At 39.7% G+C, this 27,265-nt stretch overlaps 1 protein-coding gene across 2 annotated transcripts in view; it reads left to right on the forward strand.

Moving 5' to 3' along the window:
* The window catches only part of LOC121040591 (uncharacterized protein C3orf20 homolog), a 130,874-nt gene that overhangs the window by 75,142 nt on the left and 28,467 nt on the right, over window positions 1-27,265 (forward strand). For both annotated transcript variants that reach the window (XM_040491187.1, XM_040491188.1), the window contains 4 exons: window positions 4,647-4,806; window positions 6,706-6,931; window positions 16,972-17,269; window positions 22,800-22,916. In XM_040491187.1, the coding sequence (XP_040347121.1) occupies window positions 4,647-4,806; window positions 6,706-6,931; window positions 16,972-17,269; window positions 22,800-22,916 (801 nt within the window). The remainder of the gene's footprint in view (window positions 1-4,646; window positions 4,807-6,705; window positions 6,932-16,971; window positions 17,270-22,799; window positions 22,917-27,265) is intronic.

Below are 27,265 nucleotides of genomic sequence, written 5' to 3' on the forward strand. Positions count from 1 at the left end.
CATAAAGACTTCTACATGAATGTAGCATCTATATTCATAATTTTAAAAAACTGGAAACAACCCAAACATCCATCAGCTGATGAATGATATATATATATATACAATGGAATATCACTAATAAAAAGGAATGAGCCACTGATACACAAAAACAGATGAATCTTAGAAAAAGTATGCTGAGCAAAAAGAATCCAGAAATGAAAGACTGTATACTATATGACTCCAGTCATGTGAAACTCTAAGACCCTCTGGGTCCGGGGGGGATTGCTTACAAAGGGGAAGGAGAGAAATTTGGGGGGTGTTGGAAATGCTCTAGATTTTGATTATGGTGGTGTTCACATTTGTCAATACTCACCAAATAATACACTTTAATGGGTGCTGTTTATTATATTTAAATTATACCTTTAAAAAGTTGATAAAACAAAAAAAATGTCAAAAAAGAGGAAGGTTCAGCATAGGGTCAAGTAGAAGAAGAGATCTGCAGAAGAGTCTCACTTTGAACATCAAATGGATACAGCAAGCAACATGAATTTGAGAGGACTGGAATATGTTGCCAAATCATCCAATTATGAGCCCTTATTCTTTGAAATGGTACAGAAAGGGGAAATGCAGGGTTTATTTTTTTTCATGTTATTTTATTCATTTTTATCACCTATTTGTTCTTCTGTCTCAGTCTGTTATACAAACTCAAAGAAATAATTCCTCCGGAGTACTATGTTCTTGTGAGAGAGACAGGATGTTTTAGAACTTTTAGGTTCATGTGTTACTTACCTCTTTAGTAACACATTTACTAATCATTTGAAAAAAATGCTTCTTTCTCCTTCTGCTTTTACATTTTCAAAAATGTATTTCTCACAGATGTTGGTCATGCCTGTGAACTATCTCATTTCATCAATTCCATTTATCATCTTCCCTTGTTAGCAAATTCTGGTTTTTACCAACTCTTGGGGAATTTTGTCAATTTTATTCTATTAAAAGGAAACCTCTAAAGAAATTTGCTTTGCTTGTAATTAACCAATTCAGTAAACATGTGATAGGGAGAAGTTTTCAAAAGCGAGGAACCAGGGTGAAAGGTTTTGATGTCTAAGAGATTTTTGTGAGTAGAAAAATGCAATCACTTGGTTTTGAAATTAATATTCATTTTATTAAAGTGACCTATATAAAAACCCAGTTTGCATTAAGGTTTAAGGCTATTAAAAATCTAATTATTTTATCTATAAACTCTACTAAAATAACAATTGTCCATGTTCCCAGAGAGACCTGCAGGCCTGGGGCCCCTCCTGTTCCCCTTCCATTTGGGTGCACGAAGAAGACCCCGAGACTGGGCCAGTGCTTCAGGGCCAGAGAGGAGGAGGTGGGAGAGGCCTCCTGCCCCTCAACCTGTAAACACAATAAAATTGTCGCCAGCAAAAATAAATAAATAAATAAATAAGTAAGTAAGTAAATAAATAAATAAAATAAAATAACAATTGTCTTTACCTCTTCTTTTTTTTTTTTTTAACGTTTATTTTTATTATTTTTGGGACAGAGAGAGACAGAGCATGAACGGGGGAGGGGCAGAGAGAGAGAGGGAGACACAGAATCGGAAACAGGCTCCAGGCTCCGAGCCATCAGCCCAGAGCCGACGCGGGGCTCGAACTCACGGACCGCGAGATCGTGACCTGGCTGAAGTCGCACGCTTAACCGGCTGCGCCACCCAGGCGCCCCTCTTTACCTCTTCTTAATTAATGTTTGATTAACTCAAATTGAACTGACTATAGTTCCAAATTAGACTCACATACAACTTAATGAAAAACAATCTCATATATTAAAAATTTTTTTAATGTTTATTTTTGAGAGACAGAGAGGGACAAAGCATAAGCAGGGGAGGGGCAGCGAGAGAGAGGGAGACACAGAATCTGAAGCAGGCTCCAGGCTCTGAGCTGTGGGCACAGAGCCTGATGCGGGGCCCAAACTCATGAGTCGTGAGATCATGACCTGAGCGGAAGTTAGACGCTTAACCAACTGAGCCACCCTGGTGCCCCACAATCTCATATATTTTAAAGTGTTTATATTTTTAATATATCTTGCTCCCCTTTAAGTACCTCAAATGCATATTTATAACACTAAGCAAAATATTCTCAAGTTATTAATTTTTGTAAAGCAAATTAAATTGGGGGGTATCTCAAGTTCTCTTAAATATTCTAATTATATTTTTGAACTTAGTCAAATTATCTTCAACTTTAAAACTTAATAATCACAAGTCTAAAATCAGTTGGCTCAATTTAAATTGAAAGCCCAAGAGTCACCTTAGATTCTCTAATTTACCAAAATTTCTTTAATATTTCAAATGTAACAAATACACAATATTATCCCAATGATTCAAAATTCACTTACACACATTAAAGTTTTAACATTGTCAGATTACTTTATCTATTTGAATTCTAAACTTTTCTAGGGATTATTTAATCCACCAAATTTTTGAGACTGATACTCAGGACCTAAGACATATGTTTTCAGGTAATTTTTATCAACATCTCAGGTGGATTCTCTCAGTCCTTTTTAGAGTCATTGTAACAAGGGAGTTCAAGCCTGAGCCCTTCAGATAGGGTTGCTTTCTCCCAGATTCAAATTAAAATCTCAACTATATTATCTGATTTCTGTAGACCAAATTTCTTAAAACTCTTGCTACCCACTTCATTAAATTCTTCATGTCATTGAATTCTGTACTTTCTTCAAATTCTTCCTGGGTAAAGGGCACCAGGGGTACTCAATCAGTCAAGCGTCCAACTTCGGCTCAAATCATGATCTCATGGTTTGTGGGTTCAAGCCCCATGTCAGGCTCTGTGCAGACAGTTCAGAGCCTGGAGCCTGTTTCAGATGCTGTATCTCCCTCCCTCTCTGCCCTTCCCCTCTCATGCTCTGTTTCTCTGTCTCCCTTAAAAATAAACATTAAAAAAAATAAATTCTTCCTAGGTTCTGCTCATGTTTCATATCTTCATCAGGCTCTGTCATAACACACTAAAATTAAGCAAATGACAACTGGATAATGAGTTAGGTATACAATTATGTACATATTTTATATGTAAATATGAAAATGTCCATATAATTATGTATACTTAATTAATATATATATAACTGAGTTATCAACAATTTTCCTAGTCACATAAGCTCATCCAAACCTAAGTAACTATATACCCAATTATTGTGAAAAGATCACATATACTTCTCACTATAACTATATATTTTAAAGTTTAATAGCCTCATGATGTACTTCTTTGAAACTTTCTTCTGCTAATTAGAAACTCAATGTTACAAATGTTAAATTTCCTACTTAAGCTTTTGTAACTTTCTGTGCTTCTAACCATGCCCTTGTGCTGTATTGTAATTGTTTTGTTTTCATTTTAATATAGCTGACACACAATGTTACATTATTTTCAGAGGTACAACATAGTGATTCAACTTCTCTATGCCTTATGCTATGCTCACCACAAGTGTAGCTACCATCTGTTACCATACAACCCTGTAACAATATCATTGACTATATTCCTTATGCTGTGCCATTTGTTCCTGTGACTGACTCATTCCATAACTGAAAACCTGTATCTCCCACTCCCCTTTACCCACTTTGCTCCTCCCCCACCCCCTTCTCTCTGGCAGTCTTCAGTTTGTTCTCTGTATCCATAGGTCTGATTCTACTTTTTGTTTGTTTATTCATTTGCTTTGTTTTTAGATTTCTTTTTTTTTAATTTTTGTAAAATTTATTTATTTGAGAGACAAAGAGAGAGTATGAGCAAGGGAGGGGCAGACAGAGATGGAGACACAGAATTCGAAGCAGGATACAGGCTCCACGCTGTCAGCACAGAGCCTGACGTGGGGCTCGAACTCACAAACTGCGAGATCATGACCTGAGCTGAAGTCGGACACTTAACCGACTGAGCCACCCAGGCGCCCCTGTCTTTAGATTTCATATATAAGCAAATCATATGGTATTTGTCTTTCTCTGTCTGACTTATTTCACTTAGTATAATATTCTCTAGGTCCATTCATTTTGTTGCAAATGGCAAGATCTCATCCTTTTTTATGGCTTCATAATATTCCATTGTGAATATTATCACATCTTCTTTATCCATCCATCTATTGATGGACACTTAGGTTGCTTACATATGTTGGCTATTGTAAATAATACTGTAATAAACATAGGGGTACATATATCTTTTTGAATTAGTGTTTCTATTTCTTTGGGTAAATACCCCATGGTGGAATTATTGGATCGTATGATATTTCTATTTTTTTAATTGCAATCATTTACCCATCTACTTCTTCCACAGACTGTGACCTCCTTGAGGATAGGGAGTACTGCTTTTTCTTACCCATTTTTTGGTGTGATAAAATATACATTACATAAAACTTAAACCATAAAATTTTAACCATTTTAAGTGCATAATTCAGTGGCATGAAGTATTCTAACAAGGGAACATGACTTATATGTATCTGTAATCCCAGTTTCTGGCACAGTGCCTGATTGTGAATGTTACTTGATAAACATTTGTTGGACAAGCTACTGAATGATGAATAAATAAATGAACAAATGAATGAATTAATGTTTTATAACCATATAGTAAGTGTCTATATGAATTATACTATATATGTAATTTCCTGTTTTGAAGCCTTCAAGTTTAACAGACACAATGAAAATAGCTACGTTTGATCCCGTAATGGACATAAGCCCTATGTCTGACATCACAACAGTTATTAAATTAAGAAGACTGCAGAAAAAGGTCAAGCACATCCTACTTCACTGGCTGGATTACTACAGATTTGCTTTAGGTCAGTTATGGAATCCACTGAATTGCTCCATATAACCTGTTCCCATCATTCAGACTTCCAGAGGATCAACATTTGAATGCCTCTTCCTTCCATGGTTCCCAAGGTAGTAAGTTTGTAAACTGTAAAGCACTATACATATAGATTCTTATCTCGGGTCCAGGTGATTAGCCATAGCAAGAAAATCAAAGGAGCTGACCTTAATTTTATTTCCTTTTTCTTTTTAGAGAAGATCATCTATTTGATCACTTCTGTATTTTCACAAGGGAAGGTACTTTCATATTCATATTTTGGATCAGAAGATACTCTTACTCATCAACCACCATAGTTCAGTCTCCCCACCAAAGCCTCAGTCCTTGCTAATGTCTTCTGTTCATTTGTTGTGTTGAGAAGAAGCCTGTGTACTCCATTAGAATGTACTGTTGTAATGTCAACTCATAGCTGGTGTTTGATTACAGAGTCAGGTCACAGCTAATTCTCGTTATTCACAGTAGTTGGGTTCTATAAAATCTCTACAAACACTGAATTAGCCAATCTTGAACCATTGCTCCTAGGATAAACACAGGATGAGGTTCCTTTGAGCCTCTGGTCACAGTATTTTTGTCAGCCTATCATTATGTAACCTTATTTTATGTGTGTCTGTCTGAAGACACCTTATTTAATATATTTTCTTGATACATTAACATTGAACTCATGGCCAATAGCACTATAACTCATGCCTGAGCTAAGCTTATTTACCACATGTATATTCTCTATAAGGCCCATCATAGCCTCCTTGCCACTGGAATGCTGTCTTGCACTTTGGAATGATGACTACACCTGCAGTCCATTTTAAATAGCAAAATCACCAACAAAAAGCACAAAAATGCAAGAACATTGGCACTGAATAGACCATGTAAAGGACACTTGCTTACAGCGTGAGAGTGGAAGCAAGAAGGCAGAGCATCACCTTGTTCAAGCTCAACTGGGAAAATGCAAGATACAACTTAAGTTTTGCTTAGCTGTATACATCAACAAGTGACTGTGAAAGTGCCACAGGTATTGATTTAGGGTTACAAATAAACTTTAGCAAGTAGGCAAATTCATAAGCACAGAATCTGTGAATAATGAGGATTGAATGTAAGCTACATCCAAAAAGTAAGCTTCTCCATTTGAGGAAATAATTTGCTAGTCATTATTATATACAGTAGAGTTTCCCAAAGGATTTGCCACAAATGTTTTACACAGGTACTAAGAAGTGGATATCCTTAGCCCTTAGGGCAGTGGCTGGGCTGGGGTGATTGAGCCCCCTGGGTAGTTGATTCCACCTGCCATGCCATGTTTACCACAACGTGCCATACCAATACATTGTATTTTCTCTTTTATATCATATTTCCTGTGATAAGAATCTACATGTATAGGGGTCAACAGTTTACAATTTTCTGTGTGACTTTTAAAAAAAAGTCTAGGAAGCACTGGTCTATTGCATGGTCAAAGCACAGTCTTCAAAATTAAACAGATCTATTCAAAGCCTGGTTCTGGCTTTTTCTAGCTGAATGTACATGGACTTATCTGTGATATCATGAAAATAAGAGTACTCACCTCAAGAGGGAACTTATTTCAGTCGGATAGTGCATTTAAAGTGTTTGGCACATTATCTGGCACAAGATAAGCACAGACAATCAAACTCCCATGGATTAGATTTGTTGATAACCTAGACATTTTTCTGATTACATAGATGCTATGTATCCCCTGGGCAACCAAGAAGTACATTTAAAATAAGAGAAACAACAGAAAGGCCCTTCTGTAAATGGATGAAGGACCATCCAGATTATTGAAGCCAGTTTAACACATACAGCTCAGCCTACACATACCCTGGTCCACTAAAGGTTTTCAGTGATGTATATTCTGTTTACATTTCAGGAATTGAATCCCTGTACATTTGCAAAATACCCAAGTCGCCACAAAAAGTGATCAAGAAACAAAAAGTCTCATCAGCAAAATTTCCTCTGAAACAAAGTACAAAGGAAAAAGATGAGAATAAGGAGTATCTTCAATACCAAAATACCTTCCTAAAACTTAAAGGTATCTTTCAGCCTTCGCCTCTCTATTGCATCCGGAAGACCCCAGTCAGCAATCAGTACCTCAGGTACCAGCCTCATTTGTCTTAACTCATAGTCCAGGTTATGTTTGAAAGAGCTTCAGATGGATGTCTCATTTAGTCCACCTTCAAATGCTGAGCAAGACCTGTTAAATTGCTCCACACAAGAGTTCTTTCTAAGCAGGGTGGGTTAAGCTGTTGCCACTTACATGCTATCAGTGAAACGTTTTTCCTAAACGTGGGACACGTTTATATGTCTAGATTCAAGCATTTGAGTTTTCTCCACCCTGCTTCCCTAGAGGCTGCCCGCTTAGTAGAGGAATTTGAATCTATCAGGAATCAAGACTCAGTTTGTTTTCACCTCTTTGGTGAGTACATGTTTAAAACCTGACCCTATATTTGGGTTGAAAACTCTTGACTCTCTGTGTGGTGATGGTAAATGAGGGCCAGGAGTTACTGCTTCCCTTGCTGTCTCATGCAGTTCTCCTGAGAGAAATGTGCCCTTGTTTTCTTCATCAACATAAAAAGCCAGGTTCTCTTTGCATCTGTATCTCTGGGACTAGCTGCCAAATAGGGATGCTTCTCACCTCAGGTGGAAAAGGCCCAGCCATCACCTCCATCCAGGTCCAGGTGGCAGGGGAAAGGGGAGGGCTTGTTGGAGGAGTGGGCTGGTCTCTATACTGGAATCTACACTGGGTGGCAGCCTTTGGAAGCCACAGGAGAAGCTGCCTCCCCTACCACCGAGTGAACTGCAGGCCAGCTGGGCTGATAATCTGCCAAGATGGCCAGGAGCTGAAAATCCCTAGGGTTCCCAATCCTAATATTGCTTCAGTAACATTAATGAAAACAATAAATTTAAAGAAAAGTGGCAATGGGGCACCTAGGTGGCTCAATTGGTTGGGTGTCTGACTTTGTCTCATGTCATGATCTCACAGTTCGTGGGTTCAAGCCCCGCGTTGGACTAGAGCCTGCTTCAGATTCTGTGTCTTCCTCTCTCTCTCTCTGCCCCACCACCCCCTCAAAAATAAACACTATTGTTAAAAAAAAATAAAGAAAAGTGGCAAATACCATGAGGGGGACATTTCTTGTATTTGCAGCATTGTTAGCAGACTTCACTAGTGCCACTAAGCAAGCCGTGCTGCCTGACACCTGGGCACGGAATGAATTCATTCTACCAAACACTGTCATCTGCCACCTATAGGCATGTGGGCAATCAGCAATACAAAGACTTGGTCCTTGTCCCCCAAAAACTTCAAAGTATTAATTTGTACCACTAATCAATGGAAACTAAGGAAGAAAGTGCTACCAGAGCAGTAGAGATAGAATGCTGGAGTTTTGTGGAGGGAGAGATTTTTTTAAAGGACTTTCTCCAGGAGACTTTGAATAGGGTCTGGAGTGATGGGGAGAATTTGGATATGCAAGTAGGGAGAGATGGTACTCTAGGGGGAGAGACATGTTATAGGGACAGTGATGGTACTGATAATGTCAGGAATGGTTAACATTTACTCAGCACTCACTATACAGTAAGTACCATGCAAAACACTGTACTTGCCGGATTTAACTCTCATGACACACCTAAGGGGTAAAATTATAATTAATCCCATGCCGCCATCTCCACCCCTCAAAGACACAGCTAGCGAGCAGGAGAGCAGAAATTTGACCAAAGGCATGTAGAGAGGACAGTGCAGGCAAATCAGAGGAATGCTGAGCACTTTGGTTTTGCTCGTGCTTCAGGTGTGGAAGATAGGATAAGCAGGATTGGGGCTAGATCACAGAGGGTTTTGGCCCCATGCCAGAACTGGGTATAAATAGCAAAATTAAGTAAATGCTTTAAAATCTGCAGTGATGCAGCAAGCAGACACTATGTGAGGTAGGTCTAAAATGTTTATTTAGACTTTCAAATTTGCTGTGAAAAGTCAAAACATAATCATTTCACATTTAAATATAGAATTATTTTTATGGCTCAGTTATATGTTGAAATGACATCTGAAGAGATTAATATTAATTTAATAAAGACCCCATTTATTTCTGTAAAAACTTAATGGAAACTTTTAAATCTGTCGTTGAACTCTAAATCCTGAAATAAAAAAGCCTAAAGGCTTAAGCACTGTGTATGAGAAAATCCGTGTTATTATGTCCATCACTTCTACATATGGTTTCCATGCTCCAATTCAATTTCCAGCCAAATCCTGTGCATGGAGGACAGGCTGACACCTGGCAGAGGGAATACAGCATAATGTCCTGATAACACATTAGCAGAGTGTACAAGCTATGAGACTTTGGTAATCACATACCTCTCTAAGCCTCTGTTTTTCTATCCGTAGAATGGAGGTAATAATACCTACTTCACAAGATTGTGAAAGACTTAAAGATAAGAATACACATACTCAACACACACTCAATACACAGATACACACACATCACAGAAAGAGAGAGGAAAAACGTTCCAATCAAGATGAGCCTAGAATCCAAAATTCCAAAAAATTTCAAAAAAGCTAATTCTGGGACGCCTGTGGGGTTCAGTCAGTTGGGCATCTGATTCTTGATTTCAGCTCAGGTCATGGATCCGGGAACATAGGACCAAGCCCCCTGTTAGGCTCTGTGCTGAGCATGAAACCTGCTTGGGATTCTCTCTCTCTCTCTCTCTCTCTCTCTCTCTCTCTCTCTCTCTCTCCTTCTCTAAAATTAAAAAAAATTTTTTAAAGAAAGCTAATTCTAACAAAGACAATCCAAAAATCAATAGTCAAAAGATGGATTCAATCTAGACAAAATTAAAATAATAGAGCAAATCTATAAAGTACTTAAGAACAGGTACGTTTAGAATCCTCAGGGTGAGTAACGATGGAATAAATAATTTACAAAAAGAATTCGAAGACATTCAGTTAAGATATAGTGTATTGAACACACTCAGGTTTACTTCAACTTTGCTAACACCTTACTATAATGACTGTAAAAACCTCTAAGGCCTATTACATTACATGTTATGTTAAATTAGAATGCTTTCTTTGGGGGGCAAGTAACAGAGAATCCAACTCAAACAAGGACACTTATTACACATTTGTAAATCGAGAGGTAGAGCTACAAGGGAGGCATTGGGCCACTCCATCCCCCTTTCCCTCATTTATGCATCAGCTTAGTCTGTGAGCAGGAAAAAGATGCTCGAACAGTTTCAGGCTTCATATCTACTCAGAACAACCACCATGGAAGAGGGGGGGACTTTGTTCCCAGCACTCCAAACAAAAGGCCTGGGATAAACTATGTCTGGTGTCACATGTTTCTGACCTTCTCCCCAATGGCCGTGGCTGGATAAATGAAAAAATTCTCACTGCCTTAAACCATCCAGGGCCCATCCTTGGAGCTTAGCATGGGGTCAGCTGGTCCAGAGGCAGCTGGGCTACAAAAGGGACAGGCAGATATTAAATAAACTTGGGGTCTTATTAGGAAGGTCGAAGATGAAAATGACTCCTGGTATTCAACTAAAAAAAAATTGTTCACTAATGTCCACCACAAATGTCATGATTTAAAACGTAGCCTTGGGTGGCTCAGTCGGTTAAGCGTCTGACTCTTGATTTCAGCTCAGGTCATGATCTCACAGTTCCTTGAGTTCAAGCCCCACATCAGACTCTGCACTGACAGCACGGAGTCTGCTTGGGATTCTGTCTCCCTCTCTCTCTGCCCCTCCCCTGCTCTCTCTCTCTCAAATAAACTTTTAAAACATCTTTTAAAAATAAATAAAATATACATTTTCTGCAAAATTAGAGACAAAGCATAAAAAGTTAGGGAAAGGACATATTAATATTAGCACGCTTATAAACTGTCATTCATACAGACTGCTACAGTAGGTAAACCTACAGTGGGACACTGCTTATATGCTGCCTCACGCTATAGCCGATTTCATCTCTTTTGTCAAACAGCACTTATGCAGACAGTGCTCAAAGTTCTGGAGTTGAATTCCATTTTAATTTATAGACTGCTTTAGCTTTAGCAGCATTCTATGCAAAATACTGCACTATGTTGCACAGGTACTACTCCACTCATATTTGAAATTTTGTTCTTAGAGCGCCTGGGTGGCTCAGTTGGTTAAGTGTCTGACTTTGGCTCAGGTCATGATCTCGTGGTTCATGAGTTCAAGCCCCACATCAGACTCTGCTGTTAGCAGGGAGATTGGATCCTCTGTGTCCCTCCTTCTCTGCCCCTCCTTTGTCTGCTCACTCTCTCAAAAATAAACACCTAAGGGCCACCTGGGTGGCTCAGTTGGTTAAGCAACCAGCGCTTGACTTCAGCTCAGGTCATGATCTCAGGGTTCCTGAGATCAAGCCCTGCTTTGGGCTCTGTCCTGACAGTGTGGAGCCTGCTTGGGATTCTCTCTCTCTGTATCCCCCCACCCCCCACTCATGTGTTCTGTCTTTCTTGCTCATAATTAATAAATAAACTTTAAAATTCGGTTCTTACTCTTTGAAGCACATTGCATACTTTCCTGATAAGATGGATGGTCCTGTGGACAAAGGGATATGTAAACTTACTCCTGTAGTTCAACCCCATCAGTAATGACTGTGAACCACACTGTAAAGGATGTAGCAACTTGCTTGTGCTTAACAGGAGAAATTAGAGCTAGAATGTGACTCTATGGGGACTTTATAGGTTTGTTAATTGACCTATAGCTATACCTTAATGAGTGTGTGTATTTTTTCATTTCTTTCAGCATTTCGGGACATCCAAACATTACTATACTACCAGCATTTTCCTGTGCATTAAACTCTGCATGTGAAACCTTAACAGTTACTAAAGTTTATAAATACACACATTTAAAAAATTTAAATGGATGTATTGTTTTAATCTGTTTACTGCTCTTTTCAGCTTTATTCAATAAATTACTATCTGATGGTTGCATTGGCGATTATAACTTCAAATGTGCATCATGATAGAAAGTGCCGACTTATTGGGAGGGAATGGAAAGACAAAGTTACCACGAGGAAGGCCCAGAAACCATGTACTAGAAAGAAATCAGTTCAGTCCTCTAAGAATTGGGTCTGTGGGCTAGCTAAAATAGAAATAAGCTTGTCAAAAAGTAAGGGAAATTACTAAGACTCTCAATATATCAACAGGTATAGAGAGCCAATCTGAATTTCTTAAGCATAAAATAAGATAGTATATATCTCTCACTGACAGCCTGGTTTATGTTAACTGCCTCACATTGGGGAGTTATGGGGTGGTAGAGAGTACTAAAACCTTGATGCGTGCACGCGTGTGTGTGTGTGTGTGTGTGTGTGTGTGTTTACCCCTCCCTGCCTAGTGGGTTTTCAGTGGCCAGTACTCAGAACCCCAAGGCCTCACATTCATAATCAAGTCCAATAATGGTGGGGTGGTGTCCTGCCCCACGAATTTTAGGAATATGAGCAGACCAAGTCTCCAGGCCACCAAGCAGCTTGGTTGGTAGGCACACTAGTGACACATTAGAATTACTCAGGGATGCTCAGAATGCCTCTTCAGAGCCTCTGATGTTGGTATGCTCTGTGTTCACCTGTTATAGGGTCCTTGTAGGTGAAGCTGGGGATGAAGGAATAAGTGATCATGTGAAAACAAGAGGGTGTTACTGGGTCTGGGAATTCTATTCCCAGAAATAGGAAAGCCTATTCTTTACAGGATGGAGATCAGAACTTTAAATCCAAACACGCCTGAATTATTTGATGGTAACTCCCTGTCCTGCTCTCAGAGCTCTCTGCTACTGTCCAGCCACTTGCAAAGGTGGTATCGTTAGGTCTCTTGTTACTCTTTAACACTCGTATAGCAAATCATACGTGCTAAAAGTTTTTTTTTTAATCATTGTGTTCTTTGAGGTATAAGGTAGCTAACTGTAGAAATAGCATTAATACGTTTGAAGAAGAAAAACAAAGTGAAAGGATTTGCCTGACCAGATTTCAAGGCCTTTTAGGAAGTGATAGTAACAAAGATATTGTGGTATGGGCACCAGACTTGTTAGATCAATGGAACAGAATAGAGAGCCCCAGTTCAGACCCAGACACATATGGAAATTTGATATACAATAGAGATAGCAATACAAACCAGTGAGGAAAGAATGGATTATTCAATCAATGGTGGTGGGACAATTGGTTATCTATCTACCTACTTACCTATCTTATATTCCTACTACCCATCATAAACTCCAAGCAGATTAAAGAGCTAAATATGAAAAGCCAAATAATAAACTATTTAGAAGAAAACATAAAGAGGATGTTTTTATCACCTTGAGATAGAAAATAAATTCTTTTTTTATATGTTTATTTATTTTTGAGAGAGAGAGTGTAAGTGTGGGATGGGCAGAGAGAGGGGGACAGACGATCTGAAGTGGGCTCTGTGCTGACAGCAGGGAGCCCGATGTGGGGCTCAGACTCAATAAACAAACTGTGAGATCATGACCTAAGCCAAAGTCAGGGGCTTAACCAACTGAGCCACCCAGGCGCAGGAAAATAAATTCTTAAACCAAACACACAAAAAAACACAAAAATTAGGGAGAGGGATGATAAGTTTAACTACATTAAAATGAAAGTCTTATGTACAAAAGAAGGAAATGCACAAAAATTTCACTGAAGCAGTTTGCAACAGTTAAAAATAGGAAACTACCTAAATGTCCATAACCAAGGGGATATTTAAATTTTTTGTTGTGGACAACTGCCATTTGTTTTGACCATCCAGCCTCTGAACCAACTTTCTATCTTTGAGAACTCCTCTACTTGCCAAAGTGGAGCACACTTCCAGTATAGATGACCACAATGCCAGATTTTTGCTTTCTCAGTTCCCTCTGAAACTGGGGCCTAGGCACATGACCCAGTTTCTGCCAATCCGATGAACCTGGCCCAGATTTCCATGCAGCTGCAGGGGCTGCCCAGACCCTCCAGGCAGGAAGGGGCATCAGCTCTACATGGCTCCCAGAGGCTGTGCCGGCTATTGTTCTCAGGACAGTGTTGTGGGTCAGCAGGGTCCACCAGCAGAGTCAGCCCAGCAGCTGTGGCTGTGGTATCCGAACTGGACAAGTTCTACAGCACGACTGGGGACATTTTCCCTGGCAGTGGACCCTGCAAGCCTGATTCTTCCACCTTTCCAAAGATTTTCTAAGCTCTTTAGTGCATTCCTTTGTTTTTGTGCATTTGCTTAAATTGGCCAGTTTGTTTCTGCTGCTTGCAACTAAAACCCTAACCCTGATAGATTATGAATTATGATATATTTATGTAACATACATGGGAATGGCATACATCAAAATCAGAGTTAAAAGTTGAGTGAAATCAGGAGATGTCCTTGGGGCTATAAGTTGTATCTGAAATTATAATAATGAAAAAAATATATATATAGCAAATGTAGTAAAATACTAAGATTTGATAAAGCTTGGTGGTATGTACACAGCTGTTTGTTTTCTTTTTTTAGTATGTAAAGTGTTCTACATGCACACACTGATATGCGTATATATAAACTTTTACTATAATGAATACAGAAGCACTCAGATTCTGAAGGTTTCAGAGCAACAGTATTCTATTGAAATTTTTTGCCTCTCTTTCCAAAAAAAGAAGGTCCATTTCTGAGTTGGCCTGTTTCTAAATTCACTAGTAAACAATATGGCAGGAAAGGAGGGGAAAAAGACGTGACATTGAAAATAGGTTGGGTAGAACATGAAGGCAAGAACTGAAATAACATACTATATTTACATGTGTGGGTTTTATTATCACAAGGAAATATATAATCATCATTTCTCAGAAATGTGCTTCTACCAAGGGGAAGAATCAAGATATTTTGAAAAGCACAACTTCAAAAAACACAACTGGGCATTTATCACATTTACTAAGTTCCTCAGGTTCAGCATAAAGAAAATGAAGCCAACATGGCACAGAAACAGACACTCAGATCAATGGAACAGAATACAGAACCCAGAAATGGACCCACAAACATATGGCCAACTAATCTTTGACAAAGCAGGAAAGAATATCCAATGGAAAAAGACAGTCTCTTGAGCAAGTGGTGCTGGGAAAACTGGACAGCGATATGCAGAAAAATGAAACTGAACCACTTTCTTACACACACACACAAAAATAAACTCAAAATGGATGAAAGACCTCAATGTAAGACAGGAAGCCATCAAAATCCTCAAGGAGAAAGCAGGCAAAAACCTCTCTGACCTTGGGCACAGCAACTTCTTACTCAACATGTCTCTGGAGGCAAGGGAAACAAAAGCAAAACTGAACTATTGGGACTTCATCAAAATAAAAAGCTTCTGCACAGAGAAGGAAACAATCAGCAAAACTAAAAGGCAACCAATGGAATGGGAGAAGATATTTGCAAACGACATCTCAGATAAAGGGTTAGTATCCAAAATCTATAAAGAACTTATCCAACTCAACACCCAAAAAACAAATAATCCCATGAAGAAATGGGCAAAAGACATGAATAGACACTTCTCCAAAAAAGACATCTAGATGGCCAACCAACACATGAAAAAATGCTCCACATCACTCATCATCAGGAAATACAAATCAAAACCACAATGAGATACCACCTCACACCTGTCAGAATGGCTAACATTAACAACTCAGGCAACGACAGATGTTAGTGAGGGTGCGGAGAAAGAGGATCTCTTTTGCATTGTTGGTGGGAATGCAAACTGGTGCAGCCACTCTGGAAAACAGTACGGGGTTCCTCAAAAAGCTAAAAATAGAACTACCCTATGACCCAGCAATTGCACTACTAAGTATTTATCCAAGGGATACAGGTATGCTGTTTCGAAGGGGCACATGCACCCCAATGTTTATAGCAGCACTATCAACAATAGCCAAGGTATGGAAAGAGCTCAAATATCCACTGATGGATAAATAGATAAAGAAGATGTGGCATATATATACAATGGAGTATTATTTGACAGTCAAAAAGAATGAAATCTTGCCATTTGCAACTATGTGGATGGAACTAGACGGTATTATGCTGAGCGAAATTAGTCAGTCAGAAAAAGACATATAATATGACTTCACTCATATGAGGACTTTAAGACACAGAGCAGTTGAACACAAAGGAAGGGAAACAAAAATAATATAAAAACAGGGTGGGGGACAAACATAAGAGACTCTTAAATACGGAGAACAAACACATTTACTGGAGGGGTTGTGTTAGCTAATTTGGATATAAATTTTTAAAATAAAATTAAAAAAAAAAAAAGAAAAGATGAAGCCAACACTGAATATTTTAATGATAATAAAAAATACTCTTCTAGCTACCAGGAATGCCAGTTTTCAGTAACTTAATTAAAATATTTTATTTAACAAATTTCAGCATCACACAAAAATTCTTTAGGTGTAATTAAAATTCACAGAGTTTGTTTTTATAAGCCTCATAACCTCCCAGAAGTTTTGTGGAAACTTATCCCTACATTACAGATGTTAATACTAAAGCATAAAAAAGTCAGAAGATTTACAGTGACACTGAGAGTTAGTGATGGATGACAGATCCAAATTTAGCTTTCTGATGTCCATTCTGGCTAGTGGGTTACATAATTTATCCAGTCTATTAATAGACATAAGTCAACTCAAAAGTATTCTGTAGATATTTCACTTCCAGTCAGTGAGACAGCAGTATTGTAACAGAAAAAAATACACACGGGTTCACGTTCCAGCTCTATCAGTTACTACTTGTGTGCTTTAGTTATATTATTGAATTTCCTGAGCTCCAGTTTTCCCCACTTGTAAGAGGGAATGAAGTAAGTATCTTACAGACCAGTCTCAATGCATTCTTCTTGCATTTGTTAAACTGCAATTAACGCTCTAAATCTCATCCTTATTGGTCAATTATTTGCAATCATTTGGATTAATTAATTCCTCTGAACTGACATAGCTTATGTCTGTTTCAGAGCCACAGGTGCTTATATAACTGAAAAGCCTTACGTTGAACTCTTTCAGTGTTTTCACAAGTATTTTAGTATGCTGATGCATAAAATTCTGTCCAGAATTAAATGTAAATGCTTTACAAAAGTAGCCACTTTGGTTCTTTTCAAAGTGATGTTTTTTCTGTCCATTCAGTTCTTTAAACATGATTTCTAACCATTACATTTCTAGGCTTCCTCTTCCTCCCATTGAGAGCAAGGACGCATGGTTTGCTTCCCAGCTGCTTTGTCCTGTGGTCCTCAGGAGGACACTGTGTGGGAAGGAAGGGGGCACATGCCAATGTGGCACTTACAGCATCCCTGAAGTGACAGACCTGGAGTATGATCACCTTATAAGCACCCAGCTGTCCTCCGTGCATCAGGTCATTATAGTCCACGTGACCTCAGCTAAGGAAACAGACAAGACTATAAAAGAAATGGCCCAAGTGTATAGGAAACTGAACAGATCCAAAAGCATGCCTTGCATTCAGGTGGGTATCATGTGTATTAAGACAAACTGAATAATGTCTACGCGCATGTTACATCTTAATACATTTCCTCAGCCACACAAAAGATTGTGGAGGAATTTTTCCCCTGCTTTTGTAATTGAAGTATGACCTTCATATAATAAAGGTCGCAAATCTTAAGGGCATATAGCTTAATGAATTTTTGTGTATGTGTATACCTATATAATCACCAGCCAGATTAAGATATAGAATATTTCCGGACCCCAAAAAGTTCTCTCTGACCCTTTTCAGTCAGCAATCGCCCTGCCTCCCACCCCTGGTAACCGCTTTTCTGACTTCCATCACCATAAATTAGTTTTATCTGTTTTAGATGTTCGTATACATGGAATTACACAGTATGCACATTTTGAAACACACAGTACATTTTTATGCCTCTTTTGCCAGAGGCTAGGAATGGTAAATACCAGGCATGCCAATATCCTCCCATTCTGCATCCATGGTGGACATTACTGATCCATCATTCTTTTCAACTGAGCCTAGATTGGGCCCTAACTCTTTTTCCTGACTGCACTGCTAGTAACTACTACCAGCGGATCTGAGTAGTAACTCATGAAGCCTCTTCTATATGATAGCCTTTCCCCTCAAGAGTATTCTCTAAGTCTTATTGATTGTATCACTATGTCACTTTTTTTCCTATATGTGCCTTTTCTCCAGTCCCACTGCTTCTGCTTATTTCAGGCCTTCATCATCTCCCATCTGATTTTCTCCAGTGGCCTGACTAGTTTTCCTGCTTTCTGGTCTTGGTGCCTGTGATATTTCCTACATGTTGCGGGGTGCTCTTTTTAATACATGGACATGACTGCATCATTCTCCTGCTTAAAATCTTCTAAGGACTTCCTTTCAGGCCACATCCAAGTTCTTTCATGTGACGTGGAGGGCCCCTCCCAGTGGGGCTCTTCCCTCCCTGACCAATTCCCTGTTCTAACCCCAGCAATGGCCCCAGGGGACATATTAAAGAACCTCTGCAGGGTTCAGGTCTTGTTCTGCATCAGGTTGAAGCATGTGGAAGCTGAGGGCAGGACCGTGTCACCTCTTGCAGAGCTTTGTCCACTGATTGGGCTTTTGAGACATTGCCCTAAATAGCCCTGAGCTTCTTTTGAGGGATGTTACATTATATTCCCCAGGCCTAGTGTTCCCCTAGATGAAGCCCGATATGAAAATTGTCTTTCTGAATGAGAAGCTAGAATAGCTTTACTTCCCATGAGGATCCTGTATGTTTCCTCTTTCCCGGTAATGAGATTTTTGGTACCCAACTGGGTTTCTCTCTTTACTTGGCCTGAAAGTACAGAGAAAAGTTTTAAACTGAATTATAACAATAGATTAAGAACTTATGGGCCACTTATCTGAAATCCATTTTTTATTTTGGATCCAGAGCTTGTATTGATACTGAAATTTTCTCATCATAATTTTTTTTTATTTATAATTTTCTCTTATACTATTCTTGCTCCCTATAAACCTCCTTGAATCTTTTGCTAAAAAGGTAGAATATAAACAAACAAGTTTAAAAGGTAAGTTTTGATGAAGGAAATATTTCATCTAACAGAATTGATAGCAACCTTGCAAGAAAGTGACATGTCACTTTGTAACTCTAAACGGTGAAGAAAGAGAATATGGGTGTAATTGGCTGGATACCCTAGACTTCCATAAAGTAGATTCTTTTTTTAGATCATAAAAATGAAGGGAATATTCTCATACCAGAGACCCTAAAGGGAATACAAATAAGAATGGGGAAGGTTGTAAAACACAGAAAGTTCACCCTAGAACTCCAGTCTCCCATCAAAAAGGTTGCCTGGTCAGACTAGGGTCTTGGCTCTCTCTTCATTCTCTTTCATTCCACCTAACCAGGGAACCATGAGGCCTGCACAATGGTGAAATTGTTAAGCTGCACTTGGAAGCTGGACAGCAATGAGAATTCACCGGATGCTCTGATGGAAGCCTCAAGGGTGTAGACAAAGCTCCTAAAAGGGTAGCCTGAGCCACAGAGTGTGTGGGATGGGTTCTGGGAGCTCAGGGAGAACTGTTTCTAGGAGTGGCAGCCCCACCCTTCCAGCCTGCACTGAATCCAGATTCCTCTGCCCACAGTTGGAATCTTCTTGATGGCAGGACCGTGTCTTGGTCACCATTGTAGCCCTAGTGCCTATCACTGGGCCTAGTGCATGGTTAACATCTAAAACGTATTTGTCAAATGAATAAATGAACCAACGAATGAGTAAATTTTTTTTAGCCTAAACGCCAGTTATGGGGGTATATGGTCACTGCTACTTCTTTCTTAGTTTCATGGGAGATGCTCTGGGACTATGGGCTTGTGAACGGAGCTAGGGCTCCCCTGAAGAGACAGACAAGCCAAGTGGATGAGAGAGCAAGACCATAGTTAGGAAGAGTTCAACTCTTCACTGAAAAAGACAATGATGTGCATCAAATCCCAAGGGCTCTAATATCCTTGGTGCAAACAGTACCTGCCATCCCCCCTCTCCCTCTATACCTGGCATCTAGTAGACACTCAGGAAATGTTTGTTCAACTGATCTGAAGTGACAAAGTCAGAATAAGATCAAAAAAGCAATATTTATTGAGCATTTACTGTGTTGCAACCACTATTTACCCGGAATATCATTTAGTTCTCAAAAGAATTGCAAATGGCTGGCTCTCTGCACGTGAGTCTATTGAGCACAGGTGAATAACTGAGACACAGGACAGTTAGGTCACTTGTTCAAGGTTACTCAGTTAAAAAGTGGTGGGGCTGAGATTCACACCAATTAGTCTTACTCCAGGAAGCACACTCTTAAGCACCACGCTCTACCATATAGCATTGTGGAGTAGGAAAAGCAGTGGCTTAGGGGGGCAAGAGTGAAATCAAATGAGATGAATGGATTGGGAGGAATGGCTCATATCCAGCACCTCAGAAATGTGTGCCTGGGCATGTGGAGGCAGGAGGTGTGGAAGGGGCTTCGTATGTATGCTCAGCAGGAATTGTAGAGACCAGAGCATCTGATAAAATGAGCCATGTCTCACTGAATCCTTCTAATAATGAGGAAATAAGTCCCCAATGCTCCTAATATCTACTTGAGGATGAAACTTTTTGATAGCACAATTCTGAATATTTATTGATTCAGATAACAAACATTCACTGAGTTCCTACAACATGCTGGGGAGTGTGATAATAACTTGAGATAGCAAAATGAATCAGACTCTGATCTTGTCCTCAAGGAAAAAACAATCCAGAGAACAGTCATGACTCATGACATGTTGAAATGAGTGCCTGGTCAGAAGTATCAATGGAGCATTTAGACAAAAAGTGGCTTGCTGGACTAGTAAGACTAGTAAGAATTAACTGGGTGAATATTTACCACAAATGGCATTTTGGAAGGCATGTTGGAAAACTGTACGTTGGAAAGCAAAAGGATAGCAAACTGTAGGATGAATCTGGGAAATAGGAAATGAATCAGTATTAGGGGGTGCATGTTGAGGAAGCTAGTAGCCAAAGAAGTTAGTGAAAGACTGACTATGAGGTTTGATAAAGAATTTGAACTCTCCTTGAAGAGGAAGAAGAGTCATTAAAGGGTTTTAAGCACAGAAGTGACAGTAAGAGATTTTGTATTTTAGTTGGATCATTTTGACAGAATGGTCTGGAAAAGATTGGGATGACAAAGAGACCTATTATCGCAATTTACACAAGAGAGAAATGATCAGGCAGTAGCAGTGGGAGTGGAAAAGGATGCTGAGTCTGAGTGATGGATAGAAGCGAGACTCTGTAAGACTTGATATGTTGAGTGAGGGAAGAGTTTAAGACATCTTCTACCTTCTTGTTTGGACAGTTAGAAGAATGGCGGTACTATTTTGTTTTGAGATAGGGAATTCAGAAGGACAAGGATAAGAAATATCTGTTATCCATTACCAAGTAATAAACCACCCCAAAACTTGCAAACATAGAACAACAACCACATATTTACTCATGACCCTCTCGGGATTTAGCAGGGATGACCGGAATATGCTTCACATAGCACTGGCTTGGGCAGTTTGAGTACAGCTGGAGGATTCAAGAATAGCCTCATTCACATGGCTGGCAGGTAGTACTGCTGACATTTAGGAGTTCAGGAATGGCTATTGGCCAGGGACCTCTATTTGAAGGCCTCTCTACAGAGTTATTCTGGTTTCCTCACAAAGCAGTGTCCATATTTTGAGAAGGAATGTTCCAGAGGTGAATATGGAATCTGGAGATCTCTTAAGGCCTGGCCTCAAAAGTTATACAGTTATACTTTTGGTCAAAACCTATCACAGGGCCAGCCCAGATTCAAGAGGAGTGGAAATAGACCTCCATCTCTTGATGGGTAGAGTGGTAAAGAATTTATAGACATCTTTAGGCTACCACAAGAACGTTTAAAGAGGGGTGGCTGACTGGCTCAGTTGGTAGAGCTTGTGACCCTAGATCTTGGGGTCACATAAGCCCTACATTGAGTGTAGAGCCTACTTAAAAAAAAAAAGAATGGGGGCACCTGGGTGGCTTGGTCAGTTGGGTGTCTGATTTCACCTCAGATCATGATCTCATGGTTCATGGGTTTAAGCCCCACTTCAAGCTCTGTGCTGACAGCTCAGAGCCTGGAGCCTGCTTCAGATTCTGTGTCTCCCTCTCTCTCTGTCCACCCCCTGCCAACCCCCACTTGCACTCTGTCTCTCTCTCTCTCTCAAAAATAAATAAAGATTTAAAAAAATTTTTTTTAAAAAGAATGAAGAGAAAGATGGAAAAATTCAGATTGGGCATGTTGAGTTGGGGGTACCAGAGTGACATCAAAATGGGACATCAAGAAGTAGGCAGTTCAACCCACAAGTCCAACACTCAGAGGAGGCCACTAGCTTTGGAGGACATTTGGTAGACAGAAATAGTAGTTAAAAGTATGAGTGACCAAAGGGGTATGTGAAGAGAGTGAATAGCAGGAGGCAAGAATGGAGATTTTTAGATATTTAGAAGTCAGGTAGCAATGGGGCTCCTGGATGGCTCAGTGGTTAAGCATCTGACTTCAGCTCGGGTCATGATCTTGTGGTTTATGAGTTAGAGCCCCATATTGGGCTCTCTGCTGTCAGCTCAGAGCCCGCTTTAGATCCTCTGTCTCCCTCTCTCTCTGCTTCTCCCCTCTCTCAAAAATTAATTTTTAAAAATCTTAAAGAAGTAGAGAAAAAATTATGCGTGACAAAGACTAGGATGGTACACATAGAGAAAGAAAACAGAAGAGTGGGACCAGAAAAGCCCAGGAAAGAGTTTGAGAAGGAGGACTGTTCAGTAATTTCAAATGTCTTAAAGAGGTCAAGAAATAGAAGAAACATGAAAATGTCCACTGGCCTTGGCAATACAGAGGTCTTTGATGAGTTTTTGAAGCGGGCATTCCTGATGAGTGGTAGGAATAGAGTTTAGAATTGTTGATTCAGATACAAATACTGCTGAATGGAGCAAGGGATTTTTTACTTGGGATTTAATGTCTTTACAACGTTTTGCTTTTTTAGAGTTGTTCAGATCCCTTTCGATTGCTCAAATACAACATCACCTCTGCATCTAAATTTACTGGAAACAGTTGTCCACTTCTGGTTCAAAGGCACAATGTCATTCCAGGAATTTTTTTGGTATGTACTTTGAGATATATGACTTTTTTAACCAGCCTACTATGTTGTATATGTGTATGATGTTGAGCATGATGTTGAGATTATTCATAGAGTACACAAAAGAATGGAGAGAATGAGGAAATAGATAAGCTCAAATCACAAACTTCCTTGGTACCCCCTTGACTACCCCCTTGACTAATAGTTGTAGATATTCTTATAACTATTGGGTTATCATTCTGGTTACTTTAGTGAAGTTAAAAACTTGATTATCTGGTGGCGCCTGGGTGGCTAGTTGGTTAAGTGTCCTACTCTTGATTTCAGCTCAGGTCAAGAGCTCATGGTTTGTGAGATCAAGCCCTATTTCAGGCTCTGTGCTGACAGCATGGAGTCTGCTCGTGATTCTCTCCTCTCTCTCCCTCTCTCTCTCTCTCTCTCTCTGCCCCTCCCTGCTCATTCTTTCTCTCTCCCTCTCTCTCCAATAAATAAATAAACTTAAAAAACAAAAAAACAAAAAACTCTGTTAACACTGAGGTGATCAAATCCTCTACCTCCTGAGTAGATATGGGATTATAAATGCTAAAATTTAATTATTGCATTTAAGAAGATTATAACCTAATCAAGGAGATAGGATACATAATATCCATATTTTAAGACTGAACAGAATAACTACTGTGACTGAATCAGCCCAGTACAGTACAGAAAGCATGAACTTTGAAAACAAACAGACCTGAGTCCAGACCTTGGTTCTACTATTTGCTGGCTATATGACCTTGGGCAAATTACTAAGCCTCTGAGCCTGTTTCCTCCCTTACAAAAAGGGAAAATGTAACCAACTCATAAAATTATAAAAATTCATGGGGCGCCTGGGTGGCGCAGTCGGTTAAGCGTCTGACTTCAGCCAGGTCATGATCTCGCGGTCCGTGAGTTCGAGCCCCGTGTCGGGCTCTGGGCTGATGGCTCAGAGCCTGGAGCCTGTTTCCGATTCTGTGTCTCCCTCTCTCTCTCTGCCCCTCCCCTGTTCATGCTCTGTCTCTCTCTGTCCCAAAAATAAATAAACGTTGAAAAAAAAAATTTTTTTAATAAAAAAATAATAAAAAAATTATAAAAATTCAGTGAGATAATGTGCATAAAGTGTTTGTTTCAATTCCTGGCACATCGTGGATACTTAATAAATGTTAATTCCCTTCCACCAATTTTTCAGTTCAACAAATGTGTATGGAATGTCCACTCTATGCCAAGCACAATATTGGGTACTGCGGATACAAAAAAAAAAAAAAAAAAAAAAAAACTCCTCTTGCCCAGGGGGCCCCGGTCGGAGGGGGGGGGGGGGGGGGGGGGGGGGCGGGGGGTGCGGTGCAGTCTGCAGCTTGCTGAGAGGTATGAGATGTGAGCTGAACCTAAAAGTGTTTTGATACAGAGAGGTAAGAAGGAGAGGGATGTTCCAGGGAGAAAGGGATGTTATTAATAAAGGCAAAGGCTCAGAGCACAAGGAATCTGGAAACCTGGATTTTAGTCCTGCACCTTCCACCATAACCAGCTGTACATGTTTGGGATGATCTCATTGGCAAGCATACAGGACTGAATTAGATCAGTGGCTCTCACCACTGGCTCCTGCCTTAGGTGCATGAAAAAATGATTTCTGGGTCTCACACTGGAATAGTTAAATCAGAATTCCTTTGGATGAGATCGGCATCAGCTTTTTTTTTTTAATGTTTATTTATTTATCTTGAGAGAGAGAGCACATTCACATAAGCAGGGGAGGGACGGAGAGATAGAGGGAGAGAATCCCAAACAGGCTCTGCCTGTCAGTGCAGATCCCGAAGCAGGGCTCAAACTCACGAACCATGAGATCATGACCTGAGCCGAAATCAAGAGTCAGATGCTTAACCAACTGAGCCACCCAGGGGCCCTGAGTATCAGCTTTACATCAACCTTATTATGATACATTTCACATACAATACAATACACCCACTTTATTGTACAGTTTCGAGGACTTTTGACAATGCGCACACTTGAGGAACTGCCTCCACCACAGGAAGTTTCCCTCAGCCCCTTAGCTGTAGTTCTTCCACCTTCATCCCCAGGCAATCACTGATCCATCCGCTTTCTGTTGCTATAGATTAGGTTTGCCTTTTCCAGATTTTCATCTGAAAGGGCTCAAATAATAAGCATTCTTTCATCTGGCTATTTGAGATTTCAATGTTTTTTTAAACTTCCCTGGATGATTTTAATGAAGAGCAATAGACTGGATACTCTCAGGATCCTTCTAGCCCCCAAAATATCATGGTTTCATCTGCTAGGCTAGAGATATTTTATAAAAATTGCATTTTAGTAATAATAAGTATGACTGCTGTCATTGTAATAATTATGATAACACTAACACTAATGCTTATTGAGCTTTTGCTATGTGCTCAGGCACTGTGCTGTTACTCATCTGTATTTTCCTATTCTAAATCCCTACAGCAGGAATTAACCTCTGAGGGGGTAGGTGCTAATATTGTTCCTGATAATAGGGATGGAAACTAATCTTTAGGGAGATTAAGTAACCTGTTCAGGGCCAAGAAGCTAGTTAGCAAGTGGTGGGATAAGGATTCAAATCCAGATTTCCCTCCGATAAACAGAGACTTTACTTTTAATCAAGATGCTACAAAAGCATCTTCCCACAAAGTGAAGTTTCAGCCCCCACTACTTCAGAAGAAGTGAAAGTGATACCAGATGAATGCTTTCAGCTTGTTTATGGGTTCCAGCTGGGGAGAAGAAACTAATTTAAAGGTACATTTAGCAAGAAAGACTTAAGGCAAAGAGCCTTGCACCTTAACATGAAAAGTAAGCCTGTTTGTTGGGAGCGTCAAATGACAGTGAAGACTACAGTGATGCAGGAAGAGAGAAACCGGGCAGAGGCTGCATCCACGCATGTCTGCTGAGATGTATACAAAACAGAGATAGCAAGAGCGCATCTACTGATTTCCCTCCAGTGAAGGGAATAACCTCAGATTTCAGTCCACATATACACCAAAAAAAAACCTTTTTTTTTTACTTTTCAAAGTAAACATCCACTGTCACTATGAACAATGAACAATGAGTCTTATTCTGTGGTAGGGAAATCTTCCCACAGTACCTGGCAGGTGATCAAATACCTCCCTGCTTCTGCAAGCCTATTTGAACCTGTGAGTCTTAGCAGACCTGCTTGGTTGGTTATAGTCTATGCTTCCTATAAATTTACTAGTGGTTAAAAAAAAAAAAAAATCATGGGCAAAATGAAAATGTATGTCCTCCTTAAGTTGCATTCATCCGTGACAGCCAAATCAAAGTCCTTTTAGCTGAGATCCTCCCAATTCCAGGTAGGAGAATATTGACAATTATTTTGTGATCACCTAAAACAAACAAGGTCCTATTTAAATGCTGGCTGCCAAGCCAAGAGCAAAGCTAAGGCCTCAGCCCACCTACCTGTTTGTCCACTGGGTGACAGTGTTGATCCATCTGATACAAGTGTGCTTTGTCTGGGCCCAAAAACCTGCGGGGAAAGATTGCAGCCAGATGGCTTTCTGAGGGCCTTGGGGAATGGCTCTGTCTTTCTTCTCAGAGCATGGCAGAATCATTGTTTTCTTTATTTTTCAAGGAAAAAATGTGAGGTGTAGAATTGTTCCAATGTTGCCACTTTTCTTTGGGCAAAGTGGTACAGAGAACGGAGGTGATTGTCCATAATATATTAACCCTCATTTTCCTCACAATGTAACAAAGGCAAAAAGCCTGCAAAGAGCACTGTGAAAACCCAGCTGAAAATCCATTCCAGCTGTTTACTTAGATGCATTGGGATGGATCAGTTCTTTACCCAAGGTGTTCACTCATATACAAATGTGCTAGTTGATGGGATTTGCATTGCCCACAGCTCTAAAGAGGGACAAGATTGTGGAGAATCATTTCCAATTTGCCAGGGCACAGTTTTACATTGTTCCATCTGTTCTGACATGATCCCTGTCTTCAGGAGGAGAAATAGATAAGCTAGAACAAATACTGTAGTAAGATTTGATGTGATCAGTAGAATGATGGAGGTATGTTATAATACAAGAGAGGAAAGTAGATGATGGAACTATCCATACTCCTACTTTAAAAGGACAAGACAGAAAGTGAGTTGACTCTTTGCTTCAAGATGCTAAGAGGGTTGGTTTGTGCAATTTTTGTTCTCTTTTGCTCCTCAGCCCTAACATGGCAAGGACAATGATTTAAAATATGGGGACTCCTCATTATATAGTGAGCAATAAAGTCATGTTAATGTGGTACTCTGTTCCAAACTCTTTTTTAGTCAGGTTGAAAGACTAATATAGAATGAATTATCAATTTAAGAAAATTTAGCATCTAACAAGTTTTTT

The sequence above is a fragment of the Herpailurus yagouaroundi genome, unplaced genomic scaffold (assembly GCF_014898765.1).
Source record: "Herpailurus yagouaroundi ecotype Mexico unplaced genomic scaffold, PumYag 182, whole genome shotgun sequence".
NCBI lineage: Eukaryota > Metazoa > Chordata > Mammalia > Carnivora > Felidae > Herpailurus > Herpailurus yagouaroundi.